At 48.2% G+C, this 12,483-nt stretch overlaps 2 protein-coding genes across 2 annotated transcripts; both read right to left on the bottom strand.

Moving 5' to 3' along the window:
* Nucleotides 1-50: 50 nt before the first annotated feature.
* bpifcl (BPI fold containing family C, like) lies at nt 51-3,942 on the bottom strand. The gene is made up of 15 exons (XM_076137062.1): nt 3,708-3,942; nt 3,507-3,606; nt 3,058-3,189; nt 2,771-2,926; nt 2,442-2,505; nt 2,272-2,332; nt 2,011-2,102; nt 1,714-1,890; nt 1,566-1,625; nt 1,295-1,462; nt 1,085-1,152; nt 959-1,001; nt 807-870; nt 439-515; nt 51-325 (listed from the first exon to the last, which is right to left on the bottom strand). Exons 1-15 carry the CDS (start codon nt 3,805-3,807, stop codon nt 278-280), a joined length of 1,410 nt encoding a protein of 469 aa, XP_075993177.1. The 5' UTR covers nt 3,808-3,942; the 3' UTR covers nt 51-277.
* Nucleotides 3,943-4,059: 117 nt separating this feature from the next.
* LOC142988062 (vesicular inhibitory amino acid transporter-like) lies at nt 4,060-8,291 on the bottom strand. Its single transcript, XM_076137064.1, has 2 exons — nt 7,523-8,291; nt 4,060-6,600 (listed from the first exon to the last, which is right to left on the bottom strand). The coding sequence occupies exons 1-2, from the start codon at nt 7,919-7,921 to the stop codon at nt 5,413-5,415; spliced, it is 1,587 nt and encodes a 528-aa protein (XP_075993179.1). The 5' UTR covers nt 7,922-8,291; the 3' UTR covers nt 4,060-5,412.
* Between the last annotated feature and the right edge of the window lie 4,192 nt (nt 8,292-12,483).

Here is a 12,483-nt window from a genome sequence, read left to right as displayed (position 1 = left end):
AGTACACACTGAGTAATTTCAAAATAAAGAGATGACATTGTTTCATGAACCCTCTGGTACTGAAGTGTCGTTTTATTATTGTTTCTGTCAGATAAAGGTTGTGTTGAGATGAAGCAGTGCAGGTGTGGATTCCATTTTTAGAGCAAATGCTACATTTACGGTTCTTGACTTAAAATGATGACCAGTTAAGAGTATGACCTATAAACAACCAGTGTGAGAGACGCGGCTGCAGGATGTGAATAGTGTCTCATGTTGTGATCTGCGGTCAGTTGTAGCGTTAATCTGTGAGCCACAAGTCAACGTCTGAGGAGACGGAGATGAATCCCTGAGGAGAGGAAACCACAGTCAGTCTACGGAGAAGAACGTCTTGATTCCATCATCCCTCTACTGTGGAATGTGTGTGTGTGTGTGTGTGTGTGTGTTTTCATGGATACACACCTCCTCCACTTTCAGAACGGGGTTGCGCAGCGTGCCGTGTTTCATTCTGGGTAGATCAAAACCTTCGGCCAGCTTTTCTGAAATTGACAACATGTGGTCAAATCTGAGCATGGTGGAGTTTTGAAAGCTGTTGTTGTTGTTGTTGTTGTTGTTGCTTGTCCCTTATTTTCTGACGTATTTCCGTCATTCTCTCCTTTCCTTCTTACTTTCAGTCACCTGATGTTAGATACAGTTTGATCTTCTCATGCTTGTTTACTTCACTTTGTATCCTACGCAGGACTTTCTCCCGCCTTGTAAAGATCGACATCGTCCACCATTGATCAACTGAAATTCAGCTGCAGAACAGAAACCCAACATGATGTACTCACCGTTCACTGGGGCCAATAACCCCATAGTAACGGCCATCTTCACCATCTTTTCGAGAGGATTAGTCTGTAAAGGCAAAAGTGATTCTTAGTAACCAGCGTTTGACTCCTCACCGTGTGTGTTGCCGTACGTTATGCCGCTGTCTGTTACTTACGTCAAACTTTCCCACTTCAGTTTCCTCCAGAGTTAAGGTGAAGCTGAAACAGAGCAGAGTCGAGACTGAAAGTACGGAAGACAATCAAACGCCTTGAATTTCCTCTGATAAGCTGCGGCCTCTCACTTGTCCATTGCCACTTTGCCCTTCAGCTTTTTATCCGAAATCCAACCTTTCCCACTGAAGGACGAGTCCTGGAGGAAGTAAAAGAGGTCATCGTCATGGATCTGTGGTAGGCTGGACGCTCTATTGTCCCTCTATGGTTACGTCATACATTACAGTGAAGACTCCACATGTGCAGTATAAAGCCTGAGGTAACACGCAGGCTGGACTCACAGCGTTGAGTTTGAACAGGGGGGTCCTGGTGGAGTTGAGCTGGATGGCGAAGGCCTTGGCGGTCCCCAGGAGGGTCAGATGAACTGCACCAGACTGGAAGGAAACCATGGGAGTCTCTCTGACGTAAAGCTGCAGCTCCATCAACAGGTCTGGGAACAGCTTTGGAAGCTGAAGGGAAGGGAAAAGATTGATTGATTGTTTGAACGTCTCGCTGACATTTAGAGTGACAGATAATAGAGATGATGCAGTAGGATGATGTCGTAACTCTTACCTGAGGGATGAACGGCCCCATGGAAGTGGTGTTGAGGCGGACAGGAGAGCCGGGAGGGATCTGAGAGGATGAAACCAGACACACACTGTTTTTAAAGCTGAATCTTCCTGCTTTCTCCCGTTGTGTCCCGTCCCATCCAGACCCTCACCATGCTGTCGCTGATCAGAGCCTCCAGCAGTCCGGCTGAGTAGTATCCATAGGCGGCAGAGTTCACCGTGTACTCAGACAGGCCCCCTGATAACATGAAGCCCGGCTGCTGGGGGAGTGTGAAGGGCTTGGCCACAAAGCGGGGTTCCTGGTGAGTTTTACTACTGATGAACTCCCCCTTAAATAAAGAAGTATGAAGTATGGGTCAGTGGATATTCTTCACTTATTATTGAACGAGCTGTCATCCGTCCCTCGTCTCGGCCCGTGTGTGTGTCCTCGTATCAGTGTGTGTCTTTACCTTAAAGCCCAGAGTCAGACTTGTAGGGTTGATCAGAGGCATGCTGGTGAGTGAGATGTTCAAAGTGAGGTCTGGACCCACAGCGAAGGAAACTGAAAACGGTAGAACCCAATTTCCAAATCTGCTCATAAACATCAATCACATTCACAATGTATTTGATTCTGGCCTACAATTCAAATGAGTGCTTATAAACATCACAGTCGACTTCTTGTGTGTGTGTGTGTGTGTGTGTGTGTGTGGAATTACAGACTGCAGCAATACCATTTATGGCCTGTAGGTGGTGCTCCAAGCTCGCGATGGATTGCTCCACTCCAGGGCAGATCTAAGTAGAGGACAAGAGGCTGGACTGTGTTTACCATGAAACAGAAACTCTCCCATCATCTGTGGAACATGATCTTTGTCTGCAGAGGATTTAAGAAGGAAACACTCACTTTGCTCTGTATTTCACTTTTAATTCGTCCTTTGAAATGGTTCACAAATGCCTGGATGACCCCGCTGTTGACAAGTGACAAGGAGGCAGTGTGACGTCACAGGAAAAAGATCTCTCTATCGCTCTCTCTCTCACTCTCACTCACTCTCTCTCACACACACACACACACACACTCACTCACTCACACCCTCTCTCTCTCTCTGTCTGACTCAATCACACACTCCCACTCTCTCTCTCTCTCTCTCTCTCTCACTCACTCACTCACTCACTCACTCACTCACTCACTCACTCACTCACTCACTCACACACACACACACACCCAGTCTGTACCTGGTTTTACCGCTAAAACGCATCATAATGTCCCCGACTTGAGCGTTGCAGCTGAGGCTGCTCACAGACAGACGTCCGTCAGCGTCCGTCCCCAGCTCAACCACAGAGACCACGTTCACGGCAAACAGAGCGGCGCTGAACGCCCCCCCGCCTTTTCTGAAGGTAGAAAGGATGAGAAGATCAATCTAGTTTGGATGTTACACTTCCTGTTAATCATGACGCTCTAACATCTGCAGGGTCACCAGCACCAGGAACCAGGACCGGTACTGTAGAAGGTTCTGACTCACATGATTCCAAAGCTGGTCGCCCACTGGCCCGCTACTGCAATGTCAAAGCCCAAGATGGAAGTGTTGAAACCTGTGGTGTCCTGGGAGAACTTTATAATCGGTTCTGGAAAGTCACACTTCTGTACGGTGATGCTGGAACACGAGGAGAGCAAAGCAGGTGAGAACACATGACTGCACTCACATCTGAGTGAAGATCCATTAAACGTCTGACGCAGATTTTAGCTTTAGTAGCTGGTAAATGTGACACAGGATGGGAATTTGAAAGGTCAACTTTAAGCAGGAAGTAACGCGTTGATCTTACACTGGACGTGCTGTGTGTGTGTGTGTGTGTGTGTGTGTGTGTGTGTGTGTGTGTGTGTGTGTGTGTGTGTGTGTGTGTGTGTGTGTGTGTGTGTGTGTGTGTGTGTGTGTGTGTGTGTGTGTGTGTGTGTGTGTGTGTGTGGTCCTACCCAGATAGTGTGTATTTTACTCCCCAGACTGCACCTGTGATGTCAGGCAGAGAGACCTGTCCCAGTTTCTCCTGTAACCATCCTGCACCCACATGTTTACCTGAAAGACGGGTTGAATGAGTCATACTCCTGTTTTCACACAATGGCACTACTGTTATCATGCAACGGCTAATCTAGAGTGACATCATCGCATGGCCTTACCGTACTGAAGTCCTTTGTCGGTCAGGACGACTTGTAAAGCTGGATTCTCCCCGGAGGTCCAAGCGGCGAGCGTGAGCAGGATCATCAGAGACACAAACATCCTGCAGGATCTGAAGGACCAAACGGGCCGCGATCAAACTATCCTGTGAGTCCTGTCGCAGGTGTCTCCTGTTTGTGTGAGCTCCGTCTCTAGATCGACACTTTGTGTCTTAGCGAGAAGTGAAACTTACTGACTGCAGAGAGCTTTTATAGTTTTATTGTGTGTGTGGGTGTGTGTGGGTGTGTGGGGTTGTGTGGGGTTGCAGAACAGGAAGTAATTTCCTTTAAATTGTCTGGTTTGGTTGTGTTCCGTGTTGCTGGAGGGAAACAATGGAGTTGCTTGATCAGGAGGGTCAGTCAAAGAAGCAAAGGGGCTCGAGGGACAGATATAGATGATTAACAAATTCTTATTTTCTTTATTACTTAATTGAGGCGTTTAACTTTACAAACAAGCAACAATCACAACCTTTAGTATTTACTGCTGCAGTGTATTATAATGTAAAGATAAGATAAGATAAGATAAGATAAGATAAACTTATCCTGTCTATACTGAGTCCACTTTGGTAGGTAGATGTCAGCTTACAGCCAGATGGTCGTGGGTTTGAATCCCTCTGGGGCTTCACCATGTGGATTCCCCTCTGCTCCTGTTTCCCCTTTCCTGTCAGGCTCCAGCTCCCTCGTGACCCCTGTGACCCCTGTGAGTCTACGTGTGTGTTGAGGTTCAGCAAAATCAGTCTGAAGGCCACTGCAGCCCGTTAAGGAGGAGGAACTCTGCGGTCACACACACACACACACACACACACACACACACATTCACTGGCAGCCCTCAGTCCTGTCGCGGACCACTTATAAAAAAAGGAGAAGTTTAGCTTTAACTCTGAGTGCGAAAGTGAAAGTCCCATGAGCGTTTCCTGTTTCCTGTTTGCGTTTGACGGAGCAAAGAAACCTTAGAATCACCAGCCACAAAATATTAGATTTATTCAACACATACTCTTTGTCTCACACACCATGATTAGTTCCATTAAAGCACAGTAAACACGTTGAACAGGAGTAGAATATTATCAGACATGTTACACACTTAGGAGCCACTTCATCCAGAAAAACACCAAGAAACCAAACGAGTCGACGAGGAGGAGAGCCAGAAAGCAAATATGGCAATAAAATGATTCCGTTTAAACATCTACACGTATGTTACTCATCCACAGAGCGCCGACTGATCCGCCCAGCGCCTCTGTCTTCTATTTTCTCTGGAGCGGCGTCGATCACAGACGAGCAGCTCACACACAAACAAACAAACAAACAAACAAACAAACAAACAAACGACATATTCACTCCATTACTTTTCACAGATTTCATTCCCCAGATATGAACACGTACACACTCACTGTTAGACACTTTCACTGGACCTGTGATGACCTTTGACCTTTGCTGAGGAGCTTCCGTCCCTCTGTCATATGTAGACTTACAGCACACTATGATGTAGAGTTTGTTATTGCACATTATCACCAAGGCAAAAATAAAAAGATGTACATTTCACACAAACACTCCTCCTCCTCCTCGTGAGCTGCTATGTCGTGACGGTTTGATATGCCTCATTACAGTCTGCCTGAGAGAGCGGCATTATGGGTAATCAGGGCCCGCTCAGTAAAGGTCATCTCTCAGGCGATCAGTCATGGATGTTGTACCTGAAAGCTTCTATGAGTCCTTCGATGGAGTGGATGAACCCAGAGATGGCGCAGATTCCTCCGATAACAAAAATGGCGACGTCGAAGAAGACGTGGTGCCACAGCAGGTTCCTCCACTGCAGCTTCAGGTGGAAAAGGCTGGGCAGCAGGAAGCACAGGCCGGCGCCGGTGAGGCTCCCAGTCAGGCCCATAAGAAGGGCGAAGTGTGGGACGAAGACGGCCATGAGCAGAGTGAAGACCACCAGGGTGACTCGGAGGCCCAGACCCCAGGACTTTAGCTGCCCGCTGGGGCCGTAGCAGTCAGGGAACAGGGCCCGTCCTCCGTCCTGGAAGAAGGATTTCTCCAGGACCTCGACGGCTGCAAAGAAGGGCAGCGGGTAGGACAGCAGCGCCTTGGAGACCAGGAAGAGGTTCACCACGGCCCGGATGGTGGAGGGCAGGTTATCTGTGATGACCTCCTTGGTGGTGTCGGCCCACGTCAGGTAGGCCACCAGGGCGAAGAGGCCCTTGAGGACGCAGGCGGCGATGTGGGTCCACTCCATCATGCAGTGGAACTCGCTGGGCTTCTGCATGTTCCCCTCCAGGGACGGCAGGAAGATCTGGGAGGTGTAGCTGAACACGATGATCCCGATGGAGATGGGGAATTTCTTCACGTCGATGTAGAACTTGACCTTCTCCCAGGCCCACTCCCGCGCCCTGGACAGGCAGTAGGCGATCACCAGGACGTTGATGACGAAGTGAGCCAGCGTGCACAGGAGGCTGAACTTGGACACGGACTTGAGGTTCTTCAGGAAGGCGCAGGGCAGCAGAGCGATGGTGGCGACCACAGACCAGGCCTTCTGGGACACGGGCAGACTGGGGAAGCTGTTGTACATCAGGTTGCCGCTGACGACCACGTACAGGATGCAGGTCATGACCAGCTCGATGATCTGCGCCACGTTCACCACGTGGCCCCCCAGCGCGGGAAAGCGGGGCGCGCAGCAGGCGTTGGCGATGTCCACGTACGACTCCCGGACGCGCACCAGCACGCCGTCCTCGTTCTCCTCGTACAGACACGCGATGAGGATTTTTCCGGTGTAGCAGCAAACCACCGCGGCGAAGATGATGAGGAAGAGGCCGAGGTAGCCTCCGTGCAGGATGGCGTACGGCAGGCCGAGGACGAACATGCCCTGCGGACAGAGAGGCGAGCGGAGCGGTTATGGACGAGGCCCACATCGCAGTGACAGGCCGAGGCAGCGGCGTGCGACGGCTGAATCACTCACACACACACGCACACATGCGCACACACACGCACACACATACACGCACGCACACACACTCACGACTTAAATAATAATAATTAAAATAACACAAATTCAGCCTTTATAGGAGCTTTTCACCGTTAAACCTTTTCTTTAAATCCTTCACATGCAAAATGAGAAAATAAAATGGATAAGACACGAAAATAAAATGACGACAGATGAGTCAGAAAATCACATTAAACGCAATAAAACAATCAGAATCCCTTAACGAAATTTCACAGACCAAAAATGCGCCTGGGTGTGAATTTGATCGCAGCTGATTTTAAGCTTCTTTTTTTTTTTTGTTCATTTTCAGGCCTTTTGTTTTCTGCATCAAAGCGCAGGAAACAGGACGAGGAGTTATTTTGTAATTTGGTTCGATTAAAACTTCAATTTGATACTGAGCTTGATGATGGTGATGATGATGATGATGCAGATGATGATGAAGATGCCGCTCAGCCTGCGGCTCTAATCACAGACCAACAGGCCCGCTGCGCCCCGCTGATAAAGAGATTTGAATAAATAAATATTAACACGTTTTAGCTGCAAATTTACCATCAAAGCGTGAATAAAATGTTTAAATATCCGCTTTATATATTTATCATTAAATATATTCAGAATTAATCCAGTATCTATATATATAAATATTTTTTTTAAACATTTAATGATATTCCTTTATTCTAATCGTATATTTGTGTAAAATCTGGAGGCTGTTTGAAGTCTTTGCTTGTTTATAAATAAAGAAGCGGAATATTTCAAGGTGACTTTTGCTCCGCAGGCCTCGCGCCGCCGCGTGGATCGGGATCCGTACCTGGATGGCGTTGGTGACGTTCCATCCCGCCTCCCAGGTCGTGATCTTCGGCTTGTCCTCCTCCAGGGAGCCTCCTGCCTTCAGCCGGTCGGCCCGCGGCCCGGTGCCGTCCCTCTGGTAGTGGCTGTCCCCCTGCAGCTCCCCGTCCCCGGCCCCGGCCCCGTCTCCTTCCACGCGTCCCCCCTCCGAGTCCCCCTCCAGGACGTCCATTTGCATCCCTTGCCTGTAGTCATAGTCCAGGTCGTCGCACTCGGCGAAGCCCAGGCCCTCCTCGTCCGTGGCGGCCTGGAAGCCGAGGCGGGCGAACACCCCGCTGACCTTGGCCTGGGACTTGTTGGACACCGTGTGGGCCGCGTTGGTCAGCTTGTTGGTCAGCTTGTGTCGGATCAGATGAGCCATGGTTCCGGTTCTGCTTCTGGGTCCGAGTCGTTGTTCAGATGGGGAAGGATTGTACCGAGTCAGATGAAGGTGTCAGACGCGTGTGTGTGTGTGTGTGTTAGAGTCATGCCTGTTGCCTGGTCCACGTCTAATCGGTCTTGATGAAACCTTCAGCTCCTCTCCTCTTGTTGATCCATATTAAAGAAAAGTCCATCAGAGCAGAGGAGGAAGAATCCAGAACACGAGAACGGAAACAGAATGCGTCCAGATTTGTCGACAAAAAGCCTCGTTAGTGTGTTTGCTCTCAGAGCAGTTTGGTGGTCGGTGGTCCTGATGTGTGCAGTGACAGACGAGCGGTGGAATCTGTGCGTGTGTGTGAGGGAGAGAGGGGGGGGGGGGGAAGAGAGAGAGAGAGAGAGAGAGAGAGAGAGAGAGAGAGAGAGAGAGAGAGAGAGAGAGAGAGAGAGAGAGAGAGAGAGAGAGAGAGAGAGAGAGAGAGAGAGAGAGAGAGAGAGAGGGAGAGAGAGAGAGAGAGAGGGAGAGAGGGAGAGAGAGAGACTGCATGTCTTTGTATTTGTCCCGGTCAGTGATCATTGTGAGGATAAAATGTCGATTCATGAATCATTCTGAATGAATGAGATCAAACTCCGCTGCTCTCACACAGAAACAAACATTTTATAATAATACAGGAACGAATTAGTGACGAATAGAACACGACCCTGATTAACACGCGCTCAGGCCTCTCTCTCACACACACACACACACACACACACATATTTCCTCCTAAAATTGTGACCATTTCAGATTCAGATGATTGATTTATATGAATTGTGTCTTTGTGTCCGTTTATCATCATCCTCTTCATCTTCATCACTGTAAATGTCAGATGTGCAGGTTTTCTGTGTGATTTCTGTTCATCTGTAGATGGATGCAACTCGTTCGTGACGTGCTGAGCACCCAGAGCACCCAGAGCACCCAGAGCACCCTGCTCCCCCTGCTGCACCCTGCATCAGTCTGCATCTCCCTCCAGCACCACGGTCAGCGCCTCCTCCTCCTCCTCCTCCTCCTCCTCCTCCTCCTCCTCACGCACGTGCACCAGTCTCACCGTTTACGCACAAGCCAACCTCAGAGGAAGAGTTTTTCCTTCCTCTTCTTCCTCACCCTCTGCGCTCTAATCCTCTGGAATATGAAGCACCTCGGGTTTTGCCTCCGTAATCTGCTGTGACGAGGCTTAGTTCACATTCTGCAGCAGGAGGAGAGGAAGAGGAGGAGGAGGAGAGGAAGAGGAGTCAACGCGTCTCCTCTGTCAAATATGTCTGAATGAAACCCATCATATCTCCGTGAACACAGTGAGGATGAGGACGGAGATCTTCACAGTTGTCGCGCTGCACTGGAGGACAGAAATGTGAAACGTGCGGACAAGAGAGTAAATTTAGCTCCAGAGCCGCAGGACAGAGAAAGTTCTGCAGATCTTCATGCTTGACTTGTGCTGCGGTGCCAGCTGCTATTTGTGTTCAGGCCAACACAGTGTGTGTGTGTGTGTGTGTGTGTGTGTGTGTGTGTGTGTGTGTGTGTGTGTGTGTGTGTGTGTGTGTGTGTGTGTGTGTGTGTGTGTGTGTGTGTGTGTACGTGTGTGTCATCCATGTCTGGGGGTATGTGTGTGTGTGTGTGTGTGTGTGTGTGTGTGTGTGTGTGTGTGTGTGTGTGTGTGGACAGTGAGGCAGTGAGGAGAGAGGAAGAGTCCTTCAGGCGTCTCTCCCTCCCCCATCATGCGCAGAGACGCTGGGACGGAGGAGTGGCTTCAAATGTCACACACACACACACACACGCAGTCACGCACGTACGCACGCGCACACGCACACGCTCACGCACTAAAAATCTATGCAGTCTCGTCCAAAATCTGCAAAATTGAAACTGCCCATAGATCTGAACCCAGAGATGACGTCATCAGAACAGGAAACACACTTGCACACTTTGTAACTCTGTGAGTCCAGCAGCGCTCTCAGATCCCTGCCGCATCCAGATGTGTGTGTGTGTGTGTGTGTGTGTGTGTGTGTGTGTGTGTGTGTGTGTTCCTCTGCTCCTTCATGACAAAATGGATTTTCAGTCTCCCTTTTTATTTGAAAGGGCTTTAAGATTGGTTGCTGGGGCGACCAATTTAGCTTCTGGGCCCACAAAGAGAAGGATTAATTCAGGCAGCATGTGTGTACGAGTGTGTGTGCGTGTGTGTGCGTGTGTGTGTGTCTATGTGTGTCAGAGAGAGAGAGAGAGAGAGAGAGAGACGGTATTCCCTCTCTGTGTGTGTGTGTGTGTGTGTGTGTGTGTGTGTGTGTGTGTGTGTGTGTGTGTGTGTGTGTGTGTGTGTGTGTGTGTGTGTGGCTGAGATACGGAGGGGCTTAGAGCTTCCTATAACAGCCATGCAGTGCTGACTGGCAGCAATAATCTCTGATAGTTGCCATGGTCACAGTAATTGTACATTTTGTGTGTGTCTGAGTGTGTGTGTGTGCGCGTGTGTGTGTGAGATTTAGGAGAAAGCGGCTTTTTTTTTCAGGCCGCTCTCCTCTGAAAGCTTTGGCTCCTGCGCGGAGGAAGAACCGAGTCACTAATGAAGCGAGGTTACCGTCAATTAGAACATACAGACAGGAGAGGACGAGTCTGTCTGTCTGTGTGTGTGTCTGTCTGTCTGTCTGTCTGTCCTTTGATTTTTGATAAACCAAGAATTGTCGTGAAATCTCCAGAACAGACTCACATTGATCAAACAGAGGAAACAGTAACTCGTCATAGTGCGGAAGCTTTAGTCTTCTCATGTTCGTCATCTTCACGGCATGAATTGTAATATTAAAAATACATTTTCTATCGATTAATCAATTAATTAACTTGCTATTTTGGCGCCAATTGCCGTTTCACACACACACACACACACACACACACACACACACACACACACACACACACACACACACACACACACAGTGACAGGTGCACAAACAGATTAGTCTCTCCGTGGCCCCCAACGGGAACGGAACGGCAACACAGGGCTGGGCAGTCAGTGTGTGTGTGTGTGTGTGTCTGTGTGTGTGTGGAGGTCTTGTCATTCTGTTTTCTAAGAAAGAGTTGAGTAGTTTTGCAGAATGATGCCTGAAGGTTTGAGGAAGTGAACAGAGAGAGAAAACAAAATCAGGAAGACAAACGAGTGAGAAGAGGAAGTAATTTAATTTGATTGAACATTATTTAAATTAAACTGGTGTATGTCTCTAATATCATTTATTTCTTTTTGCACAATTTTAATGACTTAATTGTTAATTTTCCCCCAAATGACAAATTTTATTTTATTATTTTATTAATTAAATTGGATGAATAAAAATTTATTTTTATTACATTTTTCCTGATTCCTTAAATCTGTGGGTCAGGTTTTTTCTTTTTCAATCAATGTTCCTGCAAAGCCCCTTCAGATCAGGAATCTTTGCTATACAGCTGTTTGATTGATTGATTGGCTGATTGGTTGATTATCAAGCTGAAGCCCTGAATGTTTCCCAGTGTTTACCTTCTAGAGCAGGAATGTAGTGGGAACGTTCAGATTTGCTCAAACAGACTGACATGCAGGGACACACACACACACACACACAGACACACACAGAGAGCTCATAAAGGAGCTACATGTAATCAGAGGTCCATCAGAGAGGGAAGAGGATCAGCTGACAGGATCACAACAAAGAAATGATCCCTGCACATTGTGATTCATAATCACAAGATGAACACATACACATGTCTGTGTGATCATCTTGTGGTTATGAATCACAATGTGCAGGCCCGTACAGTATGTGTGTGTGACCAAAAGTGCAAGGTTGCTGGTTCCACTTCCTCACCTGAGTATTAAACTCTTGAGCACTGCAGTAAGCTTCAGCTCTGATGGGAAACAGGCGTTGTGGTTTAAAAAGAATCAGACAGCAGAAAGCAAACAGAGCATTCAGGAGATAAAGTGTTAATAATCTGAGTTGATGTTTCTGAGCACCGAGTCTCTTCCTGCCGTCACAAAATGGAGGCTGCTCGCCGTCACAGCACGCCTGGTCGTCACGGTGTTACTGTAGCATGACAAGCACAACAAGCTGGGCACAGACAGCCGCACAATGTCACATTCTGCCTCCTGGGAGTGTGTGTGTGTGTGAGAGACAGTGTGTGTGAGAGAGAGCGCAGTGGGAGGAAGGAAGTGTATGGGGGTGTATTTGTGTATGAGTATGTGTGTGCATGTGTGTATGGGTGGTTGTGTGCCTATTTCTTATCGGTGGGTGTGTAACCATTGGTGTGTGTGTGTGTGTGTGTGTGTGGGATGACCCAGATCTGCTTATTAGCATCAGGAGGAGGGGGCGGCAGTCACTTAGAGCTTTATGCCTGAGCAGTGAACTGTGCTCGTGATTCAGTGACACATCATCAAGCTACATACAGTAACACACACACACACACACACACACACACAGAGACACCGAGTGAGAGACAGAGAGAGAATTTCCTTCCTGTGTGCAATCTAGGAAATAAATCAACACAATCCAGATTATCACTTACTAAGTTTATATTAGATACATTAA

This window comes from Genypterus blacodes, unplaced genomic scaffold, assembly GCF_046128005.1.
Source record: "Genypterus blacodes isolate CSIRO-AG114 ecotype Tasmania unplaced genomic scaffold, CSIRO-AGI_Gbla_v1 ptg000292l_1, whole genome shotgun sequence".
NCBI classification, from domain to species: Eukaryota; Metazoa; Chordata; class Actinopteri; order Ophidiiformes; family Ophidiidae; genus Genypterus; species Genypterus blacodes.
This window is presented reverse-complemented; position numbering and strand designations above follow the sequence as displayed.

Coding starts and splice junctions, on each gene's coding strand:
- bpifcl (XM_076137062.1), bottom strand. CDS start 3,807: ATGTTTGTGTCTCTGATGATCCTGCTCACGCTCGCCGCTTGGACCTCC. Junction 3,607..3,707: donor CGACAAAGGACTTCAGTACG/GTAAGGCCATGC, acceptor CCCGTCTTTCAG/GTAAACATGTGGGTGCAGGA. Junction 2,927..3,057: donor GCGACCAGCTTTGGAATCAT/GTGAGTCAGAAC, acceptor TTCTACCTTCAG/AAAAGGCGGGGGGGCGTTCA.
- LOC142988062 (XM_076137064.1), bottom strand. CDS start 7,921: ATGGCTCATCTGATCCGACACAAGCTGACCAACAAGCTGACCAACGCG. Junction 6,601..7,522: donor ACGTCACCAACGCCATCCAG/GTACGGATCCCG, acceptor CTCTGTCCGCAG/GGCATGTTCGTCCTCGGCCT.